The sequence below is a fragment of the Schistocerca gregaria genome, chromosome 1 (genome assembly GCF_023897955.1).
Source record: "Schistocerca gregaria isolate iqSchGreg1 chromosome 1, iqSchGreg1.2, whole genome shotgun sequence".
In the NCBI taxonomy this organism is placed as follows: Eukaryota; Metazoa; Arthropoda; class Insecta; order Orthoptera; family Acrididae; genus Schistocerca; species Schistocerca gregaria.
Genome location: NC_064920.1, coordinates 765,042,529 through 765,064,865, shown reverse-complemented (window position 1 = coordinate 765,064,865; position 22,337 = coordinate 765,042,529). Strand labels below are relative to the sequence as shown.

The 22,337-nt window shown below is 40.3% G+C and overlaps 1 protein-coding gene across 11 annotated transcripts in view; it reads right to left on the bottom strand.

The window, feature by feature from the left end:
* The window catches only part of LOC126268066 (centrobin), a 245,520-nt gene that overhangs the window by 180,608 nt on the left and 42,575 nt on the right, over window positions 1-22,337 (bottom strand). For all 11 annotated transcript variants that reach the window (XM_049973525.1, XM_049973550.1, XM_049973505.1 and 8 more), the window contains one exon: window positions 6,128-6,185. In XM_049973525.1, the coding sequence (XP_049829482.1) occupies window positions 6,128-6,185 (58 nt within the window). The remainder of the gene's footprint in view (window positions 1-6,127; window positions 6,186-22,337) is intronic.

The following is a 22,337-nucleotide window of genomic DNA, read 5'->3' as shown; positions in this document are numbered from 1 at the left end:
CCCCACAGACAGAGATATGATGTTGACGCAGCGGATTAGCTGGACCAAGTACCCATCACCCAGGTTTTAGGTACAGCTTTCCTCTGCTGCAGGGGGCAAATGCAAGGGGGAGCAGCAAGTATGTATCTACTATAATTCGGATGGTGGTAGTCCCTATGAAACACGAAACAATCTTTGTCAACACCCCATTTCTCATCCAACAATGGAACCTGTATCCTCCAGAAAATATAGTATACAGTCTACATAGATGAGCAATAAGCTGCTTATGACTCAAGAGCCAAGGACTATATCACATCCAGCCGCCAAACATTAATAGAAGCAGACAAACAGTTCCACTCATCTTGGAATACCTCAAAACAATCAGACAGAATCAGAACATTGTCGTAGGACTCGTCTGCACTCTCCACCAAGAAGAGGCAAATTGGACATTACACAAGTGACAGTAGTCACTGTTCACTGCACCAGTAATGAAAGATGGATCAGTACAAGTGAACTTTGAACTACATTACTATCACTAAATCATTGTAAATTGTTGATCATCTGTACTGTAATCTATTTTTGCCATTGCTGTTGTCTAACTTTACTTGGTCTCATGATGGATCTGTATAGTTGCTGCATGCAAGCAAACCACCACATAACATTAACTACTTTGGTAATAGGGAGGGATGGTGAGGGTTATCTTCCTGTCACATTTGTATGTTTGAAGTAAAGTGCATTTGGTGAATACAACAGGAGACCAGCTTTAAGAAACAGTACTGCTAATGTCAATTTTGTGGAATGTAATATTCTACTAAATACAGGGGCAAAAAATTATGGCCACAAGCCACCGCGTGGTCGAATGGTGGTGCTACAGGCATGTGGCTCAGTAAAGAAAGCATAAGTGAAGCGAGTTAAAGAGCAATCATTCCAATGATTATACAGGTCATAAATGGGAAAATCCACCACCATGAGGGACTTTGACAAAGCATAGACCGTTTTGGTTCATCGCATGGGAACGAGCACCTTGAAAATGGCAAAGCTGGTTGGCTAGCTACCTGCTACTGCCATGAGAATCTATGGAAAGTAGCTGAATGACAGTGAAACCATGTGTGTTCGACAATGTGCTGGACATTCGCACCTCAGCACAGAACCTGATGGTTGGAGGTCTCCACACACTGTAAACCAGGACAGGTGGCAATCTGTGGCAGACCTGATGAGAAAATTCATTGCTGGTGCAGACAAGTATTTAGGAGCACACCGTTGAGTGCACACTGTTGATCAAGGAGTTCAGCAACAGGCGACACCTATGTGTTCCCATGCTGACAATGACATCATCACTTACAATAGCAGATGGCACAGGATCATCAAAACTGGAAAATGGATCAGTTGAAAGGTGTCATATCTTCAGATGAATCACATTTCTTGTTACACCAAGTCAATGGTTATATCCAGATACGCACCGGTATAGCTGAACGTCTGCTTGAAATGTGTACTGTGCCATGAACAGACTGGTGGGACAATATTATGCTTTGAGGACCATTCAACTTGGCTTCCTTGAGATCTGTGATAGTAATCGGAGGCACCATGACAGAACAGAATTATGTGAACATTAATGTTGACCACACATCCCCGATCATACCTGAGGTATTTCCTGATGGCAATGGCATCTTCCAGCAGGATACCTGTCCACACCATCGGGCCAAATCATCTACAGGAGTTTGAGGAGCATTACAATGAATTAATATTGGTGTCTTGGCCACCAGATTCATCCAGTCGGAATGCAATGGAACCAACACACCATTAAGCATGTGATCACTATACTTTAGCTTGTCACAGTATATTCAGTCTCAAAAAGTGACTTTTCCACTCAATGGCAGAATCAGACAGGCATTTGGGTTTGTACAGTCCTTTCCAGATCACTTATGTGAGTTAAGATACGGACATCTGGACCACACTACACTGAAAATGAACTGGGCTAACTAATGTAACAGGTCACTGAGCTGCTGCAATATGAAATAGTGAACGCTAGTGTTGTGATGGATGTTTCCCAAATTATTCTTAGAAGATGTGCTTGAATATTTCAAAATTGTTACAGCTACATTCTAGCCTAGTCTTTTCTACAGCTATCCTTTAGCATCAAAATACAGGACTTTGACATTAAGGTAAAGTCTGTAGTGCACATTTTACACTAACTTTCTGTGTTTGAGAACCAGTCATAAAGCTTGGAACAGATACATAAAAATACTTGATGAGGTGTGGACCATTTTACTCATGCCAAAAAGTACTCATTGGAATGAGCTGTCTTTCAGTGATGGTCATTGCTATCTTATTGATGTTGAGTATTTCTACTTATCACGATCACTGTCTTGCAGTTGTCACTAAGCAACTGTCACCTACATCAGCCACTCCTTATATATCATCTGAGGTTGTGCTCACATCAAAAGATGATTAGTTATTCCCTGGAATGTGAATAACATAAACACTAAAACAAAGTTCTGTTATTTCATATGGGAAATTGTAAACATCGTATTCGACAGTCAATATGGTATAGCCAACAGCATTAATCGACAGGTACCCTACATATCATGTACACTGAATGACATGCACAATGCTGCATTGCATCTAAAAAAATTCAGCACACTGTCACAGCAATTTGCAGACATAAGATCATTTACAATAAGGAGAAGGCATTGGAGCAGACCTTGCACAGCTCTCAAACTGGAAATGGAGGCGCAAGATCTGTAATGAATAGAAGATGACTCTGAAAAAGGTGTGGAAGGAATTGGATCTGCCGCTCTTACATCCCCAGTTCAGCACAAGTATTTATTTGAACGATATCATTTACAATGTGAACAAATAGTCAGGCTCCGTCAGACTGCAGTTTTGTCAACAGATTCTAAGATGCAGCATAGGATGAGCAGGATTCACACACACTGAGATGATAAATATTGACAATAATCACATATGGGCAGATGTAAATCTTTGAGAAACCACGGAAGAAAGGCATCGGGTCACTTTGGACAGGAATTCCCAGAGATACAGTCACAGGACAAAACACCTTTCCAGATAAATTAACAAGTACTGTTTACTATAAATTATCTGCACTACTGGAGAATATTATCCTTGAAAAAAGCCATAAATGTTTAGATGACAAGTGAATGCTCAAGAAAGTCCAGTAGCATGGCCTCCACATTCACTTCACCTCAATCGCTTAGATTTCTGCTATGGGGACCTTTAAAAGCATTACTGTGTTCCACATTCATCAACAACATGGACACATTACAAGACTGTGTGTCCAAGCATGTCACCAAATCTGAGGGCAGTCAAGTGTGCTCACAAGACCTCATGATTCTTGAATGAAAAGGCCTGAAATATGTGTAAGAATGAGTGGTAACCACACTGAGTAGTTCCTGTAGTGTCATCAGACAGAGGAAAGGAAAAAGATATGAAACACTCAGTGAGAAAATGAAGCACACTTGTAAAGCCAAAAGTTGATTGTTAAAACTTATTTTCAATACTGTGTTGCGAAAGAAAGGATATTTCTTTTCAGCACTAAATTTTGTTGTAGCTGTGAATATCCATGAAGTTCAAAAACATTATACTGGAAAGTTCCTGTGAAACTGTGAATGCCATCATAAGTTTCATTAAGCCCTGAAGAACATTACTTACCTATTGCATAAAATATACATTCAACAACGATCATACGGTCATGGCACCGTTCCATGATTTTATCACCAGTAGACTGTAACTCCAATTGAACAGTTCAATGCATTACAAAGTAATCCTCAGTAGGCACTGTTTATACTGCAACTGTCACTTATGTAATTGGGCAACACATTTCTGAAGTAAACTGAAGTGACTTAATAAACTGTCTGTAATACTGTCACTAAGCAACTGTCACCTACGTCAGCCACTCCTTATGTATCATTTCAGTTTGTGCTCGCATCAAAAGGAGATTAGTTATTCTCTGGAATGTGAATAACATAAACACTAAAACAGTGTTCTGTTATTTCACATGGGAAATTGTAAACATCAAATTCGACAGTCAATATGGTGTAGCCATGTTTCAACAATAATCTAATTTTCCTATAAAAACTGATCAAAACCGTAAGAAGATCAATCCTCTTCTGTACCCTGTCATTAGGTATGTTCACTTCCAAAACACATTTATGATGTAAAATTACTGTGGTAGCAATTTTCAAACAAGCTGTGTGGTTTCCGTTTGATTATTTAAATAACTTTGATATGTCAGTAGTAGTTTTATTTAATGAAGAATGTTTTTTTTTTTTTTTTTTTTTCATTATATTCGACACAACTGACATTGAAATACTCATGTAAATTCCCTGGCTTTTCATCTGGATATTACATGGGTTCAGCTGAGAAAGTTAGCAACAAGAATTTCTACAGGTTTCCAGAACAGTCTCAAGAGTTACTTCTGAAATGGAAAAGTTTTGTAAAGTGTCAACTGATGTGAACTGTGATAATTATTTTGTTTGAGAAGATCATTTTTTCGAAGAAGATTCTATGAATAAAACTAGGCACAGGCTAAACAGGGGTATGTTTCCAAAACATGTCGCAAGTGTTCCCTGTGAAATTGCTAATATCAATAGTGAATCAGGTGAAACAGTTGTTAATAGCAAATTAGGCTTACCAAGCACTAGTGTGCTATGGCAAGTGTTCATTATACAGCTGCTAATACAAGAAGTGAAACTGGTGTTAATGAACTACAAAGCTTTAGTTGTGCTGTGGCAATTAGTTCTCATGCAGCTGTGTGACAGATAAAAGAAAATTTTTATTGTGTGCTTGAGAAATAAAAAGTAAGTTTTGTTTTCATTCCACTGTTTTTATCCACCTTTCCTACTTTTGGTACTTAGTATTGATGTCTTCTTTTTGTGTTGAAGCACTTACAATCTTAAGATGGAGGAACATTTTTTTAAGAAACTAATGGTCAATAGTACAACTTCCCAGGGTATTTACTCACAAATTACAGTCCTGAGCAAAGTTGAAACAAATTTTAGAATTCTTCATTAATTAACACTGTGATATAATATTTCTTAATTGAACCTCTTTAACTGCCAATTATTCTCTTAATAATAGTTTTCTTCCCCCCCCCCCCCCCCCCCCCCTCGACCGCGCAGCTTGTGAGCCATCAAAGTACGACATTACTCAGTAATATCTGTGGTCCAATTTAGCTAATACAGTTTTTATTCAGCTTGTGACAGTTATTTAGACTACAATCTTGTTTCGAGTTCTGTCAGTTTCAAGTGTTGCGTCTAGTTCTTATGATGCACAAAACGTCCTGGAGCTTTTATAGGTTGGTAGAAATCAATATGTGTCAGTTTGCAAGACTATTTTTGATGTTTGCATCCAACAGCAGCTGCTCAAGAAAACATCACAGGAGCAGCCGCTGTCAGATACAAACGTCAAAAATAGACTTGTAAACTGACACACTTATATTGATTTCTATCAGCATATAAAAGCTCCAGACCCAACACTTGAAACTGACAGTAAGTCAAAACAAGCTTTTAGTGTAAATAACTGTAGCTAAATAAAATTTAGCAGCTAAATTGGACTACAAATATTCCAGAATAATAGGTTTGTCACCGCTGTATTCTAATGTGCTGTAGAAGTGTTTAAATTGTTTTGTGTGGTTTTTTTTATGATGCTAGCTAACAAATAGAATGCCCAGAAAACTGAGATAAGAAAATTAAAAGCCAATAACACCTACAATGTACATAAGCTAGGAGGGATGTAATCTGCAATGTTTATTCTTTTTTAGTTCATGATCATACCACTAGAGGTGCTGCTATCGGTTTGTTTTTCCCTCTTTTAACATGGGAGTTGTGTTTCTCTTTTCTTGTTTTTCTGTGGTGACACCTACCTTTAAATATCTTGCTATGTGTTTAAATAATTTAATGTTTTATGGCAGTCTACATCATTCTGATCACGTGATTTTTAGCAAGCTTGGATACATAACACAACAGCTACTGGTATTATGTGTGTTTCACTTAATGATTTATACTGTTCACTATTCTTTTTTACATATCTCAAGCCCAAAATAAACAAATACTCCAATAATTTTACACACAGAAATTTACCAGATGCCCTTGTATTCTAATTCTCACTTCACAGACATATCAAATCTTACCTTGTTGAAGTGTTATCATAATGGCCACTCCTCCTCATTTGGAATACATTTGACCCACCTGAAAATTATTGTTGCAAAAATGTGACTACAACTGCTAATACAATGCGACTATTTCAGAATTAACTATAATCAGACTACTAACAAGATTTCCAAAATTAATTTACTTTAAAATAGAGGACGTACATAATCCTTTCTTGATGTGCAAATCATAGCATTACAGTTTTCTACCAAGGCCACTAGAAAAAAAAAAAAAAAAAACATTTTAATACAAAGTACACTAAATTCGATAAAAATGCCACTATATTATGGGAGGTACAAAAGCAACACAGAGCTGCAAATCTTCAATGGACCAGACACACAGATACTGTACAGTAGATGGCTGGAAGGATGTAGTAATGTAGTATGGTCTGATGAGTTGTGATTTTGCCCCTTCTCAAACAACACAAGGTGCTGAGTGCACCAACTGCCCATGTAACTCGCATGTGTGGCGAATGTAATTCAATCTGGAGGTGATCCTCTCACACTTCAAGGTGTTGTTTTCCATACCATTACTTGGGATCACCCATTCAGATTGATACGAAAACGAACCACAATATTTGTTTCCTTATTCTTGCTAAGGATATGGGAGATGTTAGTGAGGAGCAAGGAGAGCATTTTCACCAGGGCATTAAAGTGGTGGAAAAACGCTACCAAGGCCGCTGGAACACCAACATGATGGGGGACTACTTTTGGTCACTTCATCGAGAAGTCCAACAAGCAACTCATCATAGAAGAAGCTACACAAGAAGCTTCAAAGAAAAAAGAGTAATAAAATACAAACCAATTCCAGCTGACATTTGAAACCTCTATTAACACACATCATTGTTTTAAGTAGCTTACTGGAAACACAAACCATGGTTATGTTGTAGCAAAGTGTTTCATTAATTTCCCCGTTTACCGTATAGCATAGGATTTTTATACTAAAGGCTAGATATGGATTCAGCCCATAAAAATCTATAAAGATCAGCTATCAAAGTAAAAAAAGTTTTTCAAAAAAAGTTTTTCGTTGGCCTATGTTATTGATATAACCACTCCAAGGCAAGTAACAATGAACGGTCCAATAAATTAGGACAGATACATTCATGCACATCCTTCAGAGCACAAGACATTCTGTCATGCTGCCATTCTGTCTGTGCCAACGAATCAGACAGAATGACACTCTAATGAGTTTCAGTGAAACCATGACAAGCACTTTGATGATGGCCAGCATGCTATCTGCTTGCTGACTGCAACACTGAGGCAGCCAAACATGATGCACACAACAGCCATGATCTGGCACTGCTGCCTACTTGGTCACTGCAGATGACAAGACTGGTGAGTGGCCAGCCCTCCTCCACTACTGGATCATTGCAGATGATCTGCAAGCCACCATTAATGCATCGAATGGGAAAAGTGCTTCCCACAGCCTCCTTGCTGATTCGCGAGAATGCTGCAGTTTCAGTCAATCCCATAGTGGTGACTGGAGCCACTCCACGCAACCAGCATTTTTGTCCACAGGCAGCAGACTGCACCTTCAAGAGTGCTGAGGTGGTATCTGATCTGGGTAACTGCAGTACACCCGGCAGGACATACCTGCCTTGCCTGCTACTGTTGCAAGCACCGCACGCAGCCGAGTCTCTGACCTGCGGCAGGGACGTCATGTCGAGACATCAGCATTCCTCCACAGCACGTAAAACTGCACCCCACCTCTGCTGCAGCTTTGAAGATGCTTTAGCTTTGTAAACTTGTCTGACTGATAATTGTAATTACAGATAACACTGTATCATTGACATCTCGTGGTGTGCATCAAACCACTCACCCTCACACTTTGCTCGACCTCTTGATTACAACATGAACCGAGCCCCAGGTCACTATGCATACACCGAAAATGACATACAAGAAGTGCTGAAATGAAATGATGACATCCTTAAGCATGCGAACAAAGGCAAAAAGCAAATGTACCAGAAAACATATTAAACACCAAGCCAGATTGATGCCAGTGAAGAGGCATTCAGGAAACAGAGAATAAGGGCTAAGAATAGACAATATTGCATTGGAACCTGAAAATGTTCAGCTTAGACCAATACTTTGGTATATAATACCCATGAGCTGGAAAACAAGAGAATATCATCATGATCAAAAAGAAAGGGAAAAAAGCCATGATTACAGGCAACTTCAATGATGGACATAAAATTGCTCCTAATTACTACACTTCATTTTGTAATAGAAGACCTCTATTGCAGGAAATTATACCAGATTATGTAATGATTATCTATAAGTGAATGCTATTTCCAATATTCAGTGGTTCACACAAGAAAGGCAACAATTTAATCAGACACGTTGTATTCAATGATTACTATGTTTGTAGCCATAAAAACAAAGTTCTAATTTCAAACAATAAATATAATTAAATGTAGAATAAATGACATAGGCCCACAGACAGGTGCTCCTTGTGAATGTGAAACAGATTAAGTGAAAAAACTTCATGTTTCACATATGAATTAGTATGATATGTTCATTCCACTAATCTCAAGTGAAGGATGTGAAATGCATAAAAAAATTTAAATTACTTTTTACATATTTTTGATATGAATATAATAGAGGGAGACATTCCACGTAGGAAAAAATATATCTACCAGCACTTTCTCGTTTGGTAAGTCTCAATATATTTACATATTTTCATTTACATACTACTAAAATAATTGTTATAAATATAAAATGACAAATGCAAAGTCCATACAATCAGTCCTAAGCTGCAGTATCTAAGTGAAAGTTCATAGTGTTAACTACTTCTGATTGTATTACCACACTTACGATATGTGAAAAATCAAGTATTACATACCACTTACATGCTCTTGGACTCAAAATACTTTAACTTAGATTCAGAAATTATAATATCATAAGTCATTATGAAATGAAAGTAAAATAAGCATGATACTCTTTCCTTTATCCAAATGTGGCATTGCCAATAAAAATTTGTTAAGACATTTCTATACTGTGGAATACCCCTCTCAGTAGAATCTGTCATCAACTTGTAATACCATGAGCTTATCTTTGTACCCACATATTTTACATGTAAACTGTATGTAAGCTTCTTAGAGGTTCAGAAAAGCATACAGTGAGTCTTTCCAGTGTTTAATCAGAATGTATTCCACAAAAAATCCACTATCAGCTCTTCCTTAAGATTAGAAAGATTTTAATTTTGTTACCAACTACAATGTTGCTTATAAAAAAAACTTAACATCTGAGAATGTTATTGATAAGAAGACATTAAAATCACCATAAACTACAATGGATATTAGAGGGCACTGCATCGGAATTGCAATTACACTCAATCACAAAAGAAATAAATCAATACTATCTGCCAATAACAAGCAGATCATAGTCTCCTTCCAAGAAAACTTAAAAGAACAGCATACTTTTGTTTCATAACACAGCACATAAAACACCGATGTTTCAAAGAAGAAAAACCAAAGTGAATCTTTGAAGATAATAGCTATTATGAAATCAAAAATGCTTAAATGATACCTGACTTGAGAACATATCAAGGAATAACTGTCTTGGATGTCTTATATTTGAATGCGAGGTAAATAAAGGGAAATTTGATATGTAACACAATTAGGACGGCATCCAAACACTGCTGTCGAAAAAAAAACAACATTAAATTTTAAAATAATATTGGTACACCTTTGGGAAATGACAAAAAGGGATAAAACAGAGCATTAAGTGCAGTCAGTGTTTATGCCTGGGGGGCCTCATTCCAAATGCTGATGGGGCTGTTCTGATAGCCGTTAATGGATTGCATGTTGGGACGAACAATGCCTATTGTTTGGGTCCACAGTCATACTTGATCATTCTAGTGATGGCAGACAAGGCGGAGAAGATGAGACTTGAAATGACACATTTTCAGAGACTACTGGTCTCACACAGGTATGATTTTATCTATTTTAGGTTTACATACTGCAGCATCAATTGAATATTTGTACCAAGGCTGGGAATTGAACTCAGGTCTCCAGATTACTAGGCAGGTGCATTAGCCCTAAGCCACATGGGCACAATGGTTTGCATAACTGCACAGATTACACTGGCACACCTTCCTCCTCGACACAAGTTCTCACGGCTGCCCCAGTTCCTTTAAATTACGCCTTACACATGAACACAATTGGCGAGGCTCTCCACGTTCTACCTAGAAAGCAGGAGATCCGTGTTCGATTCCCCACCCTGGTACAAATTTTCACTGGTCAGAGTTTCTGAAACTGTTATTTCATTTGTGAAGTACCTGCTCCCGGGTTTGAGGCTGGATTCCCCATTTATGAAAAATTCTGAGGTAAAATTCCAGAACTTGGAGATCCTTGGCAATTCTGTTCATGTGTAAGGTGGAATTTAAAGTAGACTGGGGTGACAGAATTTGGACTTAGGAGGGAGGCATGCCACAGTAATCCGTGCAGTAGTGTGAACTGCTGTGCCGAGGTAGCTTAGTTGCTAACATACCTGCCTAGTAAGTAGTATACTCGGGTTCAACTCTCAGGCTTTGTAAAAATTTTCAAGTGAGTTGAATGGAACTGTAGTGCCCCCCTAAATGGGTCATATGTGCGCTACACATCAGTGTTTGTTACCTAGGTAGCTGACTGTGCCTATGGGGTGCATATGAGGGCTTTTTTTTAGACTAGGAGACTCTCCACCCAGTCCAGATGACTGCTGTAGGAGACCCTTGAGTATTGATGTAAAATTCAAAGAAATGCACCCACAGGAGAGAGTATTTAAGACCTAGCGATTAACTAAAACGGCAACATGCTCCTAAAAAGCAGTTGGCTCCCATAATGCTAAATACAGAAAGCTGGTTAAATCTCAAAACGAGTAGCAGTACAGTTTTTGGGGTAATTCAAGTGTGTACCAACAGGATAGGCTAATGGGAAATGGAGTGGGTGTATTTGTCAAACGAGCAACTCAAAGCCAACAAGACAGAGACTGAAACTGCATGTGAGCCTGTCTGGCTGTCTGGGTAACACTCAATATCATGAGTGAGCAGAAACTTTTAACTGGGTCCTTCTACTGACTGCCATAGTCAACCACCACCACCCCCCCCCCCCCCCCCCCATCCCAAAAAACTTTAAAGAAAATCTCTGTTGCTGGTACATAAACCCCCATTAATAATATCGCCAGAGGAGGCATTAACTATCCAATAATCAACTGGGAAAACAACGTTTTGTAAGAGGTGAGAGTGCCAGGATGTCATGTGGAACATCAGTGAATCACTTCTCTAAAGACTACCTAGAACAGATAATTCTGAAGCTGACTCTTCTAACAGTAACAAATAGACATGGTCTATTTGGGGCAATAACAACAATGATTAACACAGCACAAGGGGAGCTAAAATAAGTAGAAGGATTTACATTTTTATAAAAGTAGATAAAGAGGCAGTAGCATGAAATCTCAATAAAGAACATGAAACACTTAACTCTTGGCAGGAGCACATAGAAGAATTTTGGCTGAGGCATTGTAGAATAGTCGAGCAAGCACTTAACATGTGTGTACAATAGGGAAAAGCCGCCCCCCCCCCCCCCCTCCCCCATAAACCAAGGACCTTGCCATTGGTGGGGAGGCTTGCGTGCCTCAACAAAATAGGTAGCCATACCGTAGGTGCAACCACAACGGAGGGGTATCTGTTGAGACGCCAGACAAACTTATGGTTCCTCAAGAGGGGCAGCAGCCTTTTCAGTAGTTGCAGGGGCAACAGTCTGGATGATTAACTGATCTGGCACTGTAACTCTAACCAAAACCGCCTTGCTGTTCTGGTACTGCGAATGGCTGAAAGCAAAGGGAAACTACAGCCGTAATTTTTCTCGAGGACATGCAGCTTTACTGTATGATTAAATGATGATGGCGTCCTCTTGGGTAAAACGTTTCGTATCTCGGGGCGGGGACTGCTCAGGAGAATGTCGTTATCAGGAGAAAGAAAACGTGTTTTACGGAACAGAGCGTGGAATGTCTGATCCCTTAATCGGGCAGGTAGGTTAGAAAATTTAAAAAGGGAAATGAATAGGTTAAAGTTAGATATAGTGGGTATTAGTGAAGTTCGGTGGCAGGAGGAACAAGACTTTTGGTCAGGTGAATACAGGGTTATAAATACAATATCAAATAGGGGTAATGCCGGAGTAGGTTTAATAATGAATAAAAAAATAGGAGTGCGGGTAAGCTACTACAAACAGCACAGTGAACGAATTATTGTGGCCAAGATAAACACGAAGCCCATGCCTACTACAGTAGTACAAGTTTATATGACAACTAGCTCGGCAGATGATGAAGAAATTGATGAAATGTATGATGAAATAAAAGAAATTATTCAGGTAGCGAAGGGAGACAAAAATTTAATAGTCATGGATGACTGGAATTTGACAGTAGGAGAAGGAAGAGAAGGAAACGTAGTAGATGAATATGGATTGGGGCTAAGAAATGGAAGAGGAAGCCGCCTAGTAGAATTTTGCACAGAGCATAGCTAACAGTTGGTTCAAGAATCATAAAAGAAGGCTGTATACATGGAAGAAGCCTGGAGATACTGACAGGTTTCAGATAGATTATATAATGGTAAGACAGAGATTTAGGATCCAGGTTTTGAATTGTAAGACATTTCCAGGGGCAGATGTGGACTCTGACCACAATCTATTGGTTATGAACTGTAGATAAAAACTGAAGAAACTGCAAAGAAGTGGGATTTTAAGGAAATTGGACCTGCATAAACTGAAAGAACCAGAGATTGTGCAGAGTTTCAGGGAGAGCATAAGGTAACAATTGACAGGAATGGGGGAAAGAAATACAGTAGAAGAAGAATGGGTAGCTTTGAGGAATGAAATAGTGAAGGCAGCAGAGGATCAAGTAGGTAAAAAGACGAGGGCTAGTAGAAATCCTTGGGTAACAGAAGAGATACTGAATTTAATTGATGAAAGGAGAAAATACAAAAATGCAGTAAGTGAAGCAGGCAAAAAGGAATACAAACGTCTCAAAAATGAGATCGTCAGGAAGTGTAAAATGGCTGAGCAGGGATGGCTAGAGGACAAATGTAAGGATGTAAAGGCTTATCTTGCCAGGGGTAAGATAGATACTGCCTACAGGAAAATTAAAAGAGACCTTTCCAGAAAAGAGAACCACTTGCATGAATATCAAGAGCTCAGATGGAAACCCAGTTCTAAGCAAAGAAGGGAAAATAGAAAAGTGGAAGGACTATACAGAGGCTCTATACAGGGGCGATGTTCTTGAGGACAAAATTATGGAAATGGAAGAGGATGTAGATGAAGATGAAATGGGAGATATGATACTGCATGAAGAGTTTGACAGATCACTGAAAGACCTGAGTGGAAACAAGGGCCCGGGAGTAGACAACATTCCATTAGATCTACTGACAGCCTTGGGAGAGCCAGTAGTGACAAAACTCTACCATCTGGTGATCACGATATATGAGATAGGCGAAATTCCCTCAGACTTCAAGAAGAATATAATAATTCCAATCCCATAGAAAGCAGGTGTTAACAGATGTGAAAATTACCGAACTATCTGTTTAATAAGTCACAGCTGCAAAATACTAACGCAAATTCTTTATAGACGAATGGAAGAATTTGTAGAAGCCGACATCGGGGAAGATCAGTCTGGATTCCATAGAAATGTTAGAAGAAAGATTAAGGAAAGTCAAACCTACGTTTCTAGCATTTGTAGACTTAGAGAAAGCTTTTGACAATGTTGACTGGAATACTCTCTTTCAAATTCTTAAGGTGGCAGAGATAGAATACAGGGAGCGAAAGGCTATTTATAATTTGTATAGAAAGCAGATGGCAGTCATACGAGTAGAGGGGTATGAAAGAGAAGCAGTGGTTGGGAAGGGAGTGAGGCAGGGTAGTAGCCTATCCCCGATGTTATTCAATCTGTATATTGAGCAAGCAGTAAAGGAAACAAAAGAAAAATTCGGAGAAGGTATTAAAACCCGTGGAGAAGAAATAAAAACTATGAGGTTCGCCGATGACATTGTAATTCTGTCAGAGACAGCAAAGGACTTGGAAGAGCAGCTGAACGAAATGGACAGTGTCTTGAAAGGAGGGTATGAGATGAACATCAACAAAAGCAAAATGAGGATAATGGAATGTAGTCAAATTAAGTCGGGTGATGCTGAGGGAATTAAATTAGGAAATGAGACACTCAAAGTAGTAAAGTAGTTTTGCTATTTGGGGAGCAAAATAACTGATGATGGTCGTAGTAGAGAGGATATAAAATGTGGACTGGCAATGGCAAGGAAAGCTTTACTGAAGAAGAAAAATTTGTTAACATTGAGTATAGATTTAAATGTCAGGAAGTCGTTTTTGAAAGTATTTGTATGGAGTGTAGCCATGTATGGAAGTGAAACGTGGATGATAAATAGTTTAGACAAGAAGAGAATAGAAGCTTTCGAAATGTGGTGCTACAGAAGAATGCTGAAAGATTAGATAGGTAGATCACATAACTAATGAGGAGGTATTGAATAAAATTGGGGAAAAGAGGAGCTTGTGGCACAACTTGACTAGAAGAAAGGATCGGTTGGTAGGACATGTTCTGAGGCATCAGGGATCACCAATTTAGTACTGGAGGGCAGCGTGGAGGGTAAAAATCATAAAGGGAGATCAAGAGATGAATACACTAGGCAGATTCAGAAGGATGTAGTCTGCAGTAGGTACTGAGAGATTAAGAAGCTTGCACAGGATAGATTAGCATGGAGAGTTGCATCAAACCAGTGTCAGGACTGAAGACCACCACAACAACAACAGGGGAACAGTTCATGATGACAGGAAGCCTCCCTGGTACAAAGTCAATGTATAGGATTTCGTAAGGAAAAAGACTACTGTATAATAGGTGTAAAAGAAAGCACAAGCTTATAGACAGAGGGATGCTGAATGAAAAGCATTTGCCTCTCAATACAGCAATGTATGAAACCTTCAATGACTAGCATAACAAGATATTATTGACAGATCTCTCAAAATTTCAAAGAAACTTTTGTCATATGTAAAGCCTGTTAATAGATTCCAACGTTAAGTGTCCAGACACTCATGGGTGAGAAAGAAATTGCAACTGAGCATAACAAAACCAAAAGTGGAAATGGTGAATTCCATTCTCAAACGTTCGTTTACAGGACAATATCCAGGAGTATTGCCCAAATTTAATTTTCACATCACAGCACAGATGAGTGATATACACTATGTGATCAAAAGTATCTGGACACCTGGCTGAAAATGACTGATAAGTTCATGGTGCCCTCCAGCAGTAATGCTGGAATTCAATATGGTGTTCAATCAGGTACTGTAATGTTTCTTGGGGAATGGACCCCCATTCTTCGTGGGGTGCTGCACTGAGGAGAGGTATCGATGTCGGTCGGTGAGGTCTGGCACGAAGTCGGCGTTCCAAAACATCCCAAAGGTTTTCAATAGGATTCATGTCAGGACTCTGTGCAGGCTGGTCGATTACAGGGATGTTATTGTCATGTAACCACTCCACCACAGGCCATGCATTATGAACAGATGCTTGATCGTGTTGAAAGATGTAATCACCATCCCCGAATTGCTTTTCAACAGTGGGAAGCAAGAAGGTGCTTAAAACATCAATGTAGGCCTGTGCTGTGATAGCGCCACGCTTAACAACGAAAGGTGTAAGCCCCCTCCATGAAAGACACGACCGCACCACAACACCACCACCTCCGAATTTTACTGTTGGTACTACAAACGCTGGCATTTGACATTCGCCATACCCACACTGTGCCAACGGATCGCCACATCGTGTACCATGATTCGTCAGTCCACACAACTTTTTCACTGTTCAATCGTCCAATGTTTACACTCCTTACCCCACGCGAGGTGTCTTTTGGTATTTACCGACCGGCATGATAAGTGGCTTATGAGCAGCTGCTCGATCATGAAATCCAAGTTTTCCTTACCAGCCACCTAACTGTCATAGTACTTGTAGTGGATCCTCATGCAGTTTGGAATTCCTGTGCAATTGTCAGGACAGATGTCTGCTTATTAAACATTACAACCATCTTCAACTGTCAGCGGTCTCTGTCAGTCAACAGATGAGGTCGGCCTGTACGCTTTTGTGTTGTACATGTCCCTTCACGTTTCCACTTCACTATCACATCAGAAACAGTTGACCTAGTGATGTTTAGGATTGTGGAAATCTCACGTACAGACATATGACACAAGTGACACCCAATCACCTGACCATGTTCGAAGTCTGTGAATTCCGCAGAGTGCCCCATTCTGCTCTCTCACGACGTCTAATAACTACTGAGGTCGCTGATATGGACTACCTGGCAGTAGGTGGCAGCACAATGCCCCTAATATGAAAAACATATGTTTTTGTGGATTACTTTTGAAAATGTTTGACTTTTGATCACATAGTGTAGGTATTAGTGTCAGTGGTGTAAAACAAAGTGAAATCCTTAATACTGAAAAGGGTTCCAGGACCTGAAGGATTCCCTATCAGATTCTATACCAAATTTGCCACTGAGTTACCCACTATTTTAACCACAACACACTACAGATCCCACAAACAAAGGAAAACTATGGTTCAAATGGCTCTGAGCACTATGGGACTTAACAGCTGTGGTCATCAGTCCCCTAGAACTTAGAACTACTTAAACCTAACTAACCTAAAGACATCACACACATCCATGCCCGAGGCAGGATTCGAACATGCAACCGTAGCAGTCGCACGGTTCCGGACTGCGCGCCTAGAACCGCGAGACCACCATGGCCGGCAAGGAAAACTATGCCCAGTAGTTGGAAGAAACTATAAATCACACACTTCTACAAGAAAGGTAGCAGAAGTGATCCACAAAGTTACTGCCCAATATCCCTGACGTCCATCTGTTGTAGAATCTTAGAACATGTTCTGAGCACAAACATAATGAGGTATCTCGAACAGAATGATATCACTGCCAAACAACTGAAGTTTCAGAAACATCAATCGTGTGAAACTCAAGTCGCACTTTTCTCGCATGGTATCCTGAAAGTCATGGGTCAAGGCAGTTAGGTAGATGCTGTACTTCTTGACTTCCAAAAAGCATTTCACCCTGTACCACACCTACACTTATAATCAAAAGTTTGGCTGTATGGGTTATTAAGCAAAATTTGTGACTGGACTTAGGATTACTTATTAGGGAGAATGCAGCATTTTATCTTGGATGGAGATTCACTGTCAGATGTATAAGTAACTTCAGTTGTGCCCCATGTAGACCCCTGCCGTTCATGATGAATGTTAATGACAAATACATATCTACTCCATAAGCCTTCACACAGCTCATGGCAGATTGTATCTTGTACCACTACTAGATGTTCCCTTTCCTGTTCCTCTTACAAATGAAGTGACAGAAAAACAACTGTCCATGTGTCTCCCTATAGTCCTAATTTCTCTTATCTCTTCCTCATTATCCTTAAGTGAAGTATTTGTTGGCAGCAGTACAATCATTCTGAAGTTAACCACAAATACTGGTCCTTAGACTTTTTCAACAGTGATACATGAAAAAAAAATCTTCCCTTCAGAGTTTCCAATTTGAATTCACAAGACTCACGTGTTGATCAAAACTGCTGCTGATAACAAACCTAGCAGCAACAGTACAAAGTGCTTCAGTACCTTCCTTTAACCTGACCTGACAGGGATCTCAAACACTCGAGCAGTATTAAAGAATGAGTCACACTAGTGTACTATGTCTCCTTTATAGATGAGCTACACTTGCATAAACTACTCCAAATAAATAAGTCTATCATGTGCCTTACCTACTGCTGACATTACATGCTCATTCCATTTCATATCATTCTGCAACGTTACAACCACATATCTGATCACCATTACTGTATGATGCAGCAACAACCAACATCGTATTTAAACATTACAGGGTTGTTCCTCCTACTCACCTGCCTTAACTTAAATTTTTTTTTTTACATTTAGATCAAGCTGCCATTCATCTCATCTCATAGGAATTCTGTCTAAATCATCCTGTATCCTCCCCACATTACAATGACACTTCCCCATATCCTACAAAGTCATCAACAAACAGCCACAGATTGTTGCTCAGCCTATCCATCAGAATGTTTAGGTATATAGAGAACAAGAGTGGTCTTATCACATTTCTCTGGGGGCACTCATGAAGTAGCCTTGTCTTTAATGAACACTTGTCATCGTGGACAACATATTGGGTTCTATTACTTACGAAGTCTTCAAGCCACTCACATATCTGGGAACCTATTCCATGAGCTAGAGCCTTAATTACCAGTCTGTAGTGGGGCACCGTGTCAAACATTTTCTGGAAATCTAGGAATATGGAATCTGCCTGAAGCTGATCAGAATGAGATGTGCTGTGCTGTTTTAACTATTGAACAACTTGCTCTTGAAGCTATTGAGACTTCCACCATGTATATGATGGTTAAAAATCTGATGCGGATTTTGTTCACTGTAATGTCACTGCATGTGTCCGATAACGGCCACGAAAGGCCAAGTACAATAATATTATGGTAGGGTAGTACAGTCATACAGTAAGCTTTCATTTTATTTCTATCATTATTTCATCTGTAATGTCCCACTGTTAGAATTGGATTTTCAGTTAATAGTCTGTGCTCACATATTTTTGATTGATTATTGTAGCACGGAGTGCAATTCATATCCTGATTAACCCTTTTGACTGCTGTTGACAAGTTTACTCTGCCGGCCCCAAGTGCTGCTGATGAGTATAGATGCGCCGCTACTTGAGTGCCGATGATGAGATAAGTTGCACAGCAGACTTCCTGCCCCACGCCTCAGTAGTATTTTGCAATTGTGGACACTAGCTTGTCATCTGATTCTTTGTCTGTCATGAGCCTAGGCTTCACACTATCACACTACAGTTCACTGTTCATCGGAATTTACATATGCGTTCTTCGCATCCTATACTTTACAAAACAAATGGCATGACGTCATGGGCGCATTGAGGGAGAAATCATTGAGATTCATACGAGGAGTGACAGTGAGAAAGAACTACTTCATTTTGATGAAAGTGATAGCTCTCCTACAGAATAGGGAAGCTGTAGTCATAAACCATTCACATCCGCAGGGGACATTACATAGTCTCATGTTTCAACAAGAGAGTCTAAAGTATCAAAAAGTGATAGTGAAATGCCTATGAACAGATCACATCTTGGCAAAAAGGGATCACCAATTTAGTACTGGAGGGCGGCGTGGAGGGTAAGAATCGTAAAGGGAGACCAAGGGAGACTAAGCAGATTCAGAAGGATGTAGGCTACAGTAGGTACTGGGAGATTAAGAAGCTTGCACAGGATAGAGTAGCATGGAGAGCTGCATCAAACCAGTGTCAGGACTGAAAACAACAACAACAACAACATTGTTTCACAGCTGTTTGTCTTCTGATGCGTAGTGTGAAATAACTGAAAATTAGCAAATACTAGACCAGAGATGATGTTCTAAATGCTCCAATTCTTAGTGAACTTTTATCAAGAGACTATTTTTTGTTACTTATGACAACGTTACATTTCAATGACAACTCTGCCAATACTGAAGGAGACAGATTACTCAAAATTAGGAATACTGTCAATAAAGTCTGTACAGCTTTGTGTTATGTATTTAATCCACATTAGAAATTCCGAATTCATGGAAGTTTGTTATCATTCAAAGGACTCTTATCTTTCACACAATTCATTCCATCGAAACAGAGTAGATTCAGAATAAAAACATTTGTGTTATTTGATTGTAAGACTGGTTGTGTCTTAGAATTCCTTATTTATACAGGGACATCAACAGAAACAGAGTTTCACAATTTGGGGGAAACTGGTGATGTAGTGGCTACACGTATGAAGTCCTACTTAGAATGGACATACCCTCTACCTCGATAATTGGTACTCAAGCCTACACTTATTTTCCTTGCTGCATAGTCATGGTTCAAGCACACTTTTTTTCATATAGTTCAATAACTGTCACCTTGTACCATTGTGCCGAGGAAAAACAAACTGCTTGTGGAGGTGGACATAGTCCCCAAGCATATATGCATATTTGTGTCTATATGTTTATCCATTGTGAAGATCACGTGGGGAATGCCAAGAAAACTTTCCCCCTGCCATTATACTCTCCTCCAGCCTGGACTCTTCTGAAGATTGTTGCAGGGTGTTTACTTTCAGAAATTTCACCCTGTACACACCAATGGCCATGTGTCTGATGGAACGCAAAACATGATTAATTAATTAATTAATTAATTAATTAATTAATTAATTAATTAATTAATTAATTAATGCCACATCATCGCCAATAATGGCAGTCATATCAAACATGTCAAAACCTACATCCGAATATCTGCAGTGATGTTTACATGTTGAATAAAGTGTGTGCACACCGTAGTTTATAACAGTAGATGAAACTCTGCTATCGACATTTTACAATGTGTTCGTGGCCTGTTTGGGACATGAGCATTTGTTATAAACTACGGTGTGCACACACACTTTACTCAACATGTAAACATCACTACAGATATTCGAATTAAGGTTATGAGATGTTTGATATGACTGCCATTATTGGTAACGATGTGGTGCAAACGAATAGAGAAATTCTGCATGACTCGCTGAAGTGTCGGAACATTGATGGTGTCAATGACCTCCTGAATGGCTGTTTTCAGCTCAGCAATGGTTTTGGGGTTACTGCTGTACACTTTGTCTTTAATATAGCCCCATAAAAAGGAGTCGCATGTGTTCAGATCCGGAGAATATGGCTCCAATCAGGGCCTACGCCAGTGGCGTCTGTATATCCCAGAGCCAGAATGTAGTACCCAAAGTGCTCCTCCAGGAAATCAAATACTTTCATGCTTCGATGGGGTTACGCACCATATTGTATGAACCACATCTTGTCAGAATCAGGTCACTTAGGATAATGACGATGAAATCATCTTCCAATATCTTCACGTACCATTTGGTAGTTGTTGTTGTTGTTGTTGTTGGGATGTTTAAGGGGGACTAAACAGCTAAGGTCATCAGTCCCCCATTCCAAAAAACCGGCGAAACAAAATTTACGGAACAGGTAAAACCCCAAGGGGGGAGGAGACGCCCCTCCCCCCAGTCACTGAAAGAACACCAATGTGTCAGCGAACACTAGAGACAAGAAGAGTACAGACGAACACTGGACAGAAAGAAACGGAAGAAAATAAGAGGGTCGGAGACTGGTTGACTGACCATGGGTACAAAAATTGGGAAAGAGTCAACCATCCGAATACACACATTAAAATCTGCAACCAATGAGACACTCGAGGACAAGATACACAGAAAGGGAAAGGGACAGGTCCCCCCTAAATGGAACCATAAAAAGGACTACCACGGATAAAATTTAAAACGTCGTCAGCCATGGAGGCATCGTCGCATAAAACCAAAGGCAACGTGCCCGGGAGATGAAAAGTCTGTCGGAGGATGCGCAGGCGGGGACACTCCAACAAAATGTGGGCGACCGTCAACCGGGACCCACACTGACACAGGGGGGGATCCTCCTGACGCAAAAGATGTCCGTGCGTCAGGTAGGTATGGCCGATGCGGAGCCGACACAGGATGACAGAGTCCCTGCGAGAAGCCCGCAGGGAGGACTGCCACACATCGGTCGTCTCCTTGACAGCCCGCAGTTTATTCGGAGAAGTCAGGCTACGCCACTCGTCACGCCACATCTGAAGCACCTTACGGCGCAACGCCAGCTGCAAATCACGAGCCGGGAGGCCGATCGCCAAAGTGGGGGCGTCGACCGCCCCTTTGGCCAGCCTGTCGACACGTTCATTCCCCGGGATGCCAACGTGACCTGGCGTCCAAACAAAGACCACCGAACGACCAGAGCGGGTAATGGCAAAAACAGACTCCTGAATAAAGGATACCAGAGGACAAGAGGTATAGCAGCGGTCGATAGCCTGGAGGCTGCTCAGGGAGTCACTGCAGATGACGATGGACGTACCTGAGCAGGAACGCATATGCTCAAGAGCGCGCAATATGGCCACCAGCTCTGCAGTAAAAATACTGCAGCCAGCCGGCAAGGAGCGCTGTTCAACATGGGCAGCGTGAGCAAAAGCGTAGGCAGGACGGCCATCCACCAGGGAACCATCGGTGTAGACAGGCTCACAGCCTGAAAATGAGGCGACGAGCGCAAGAAAACGGTGACGGAGGGCCACATGCGG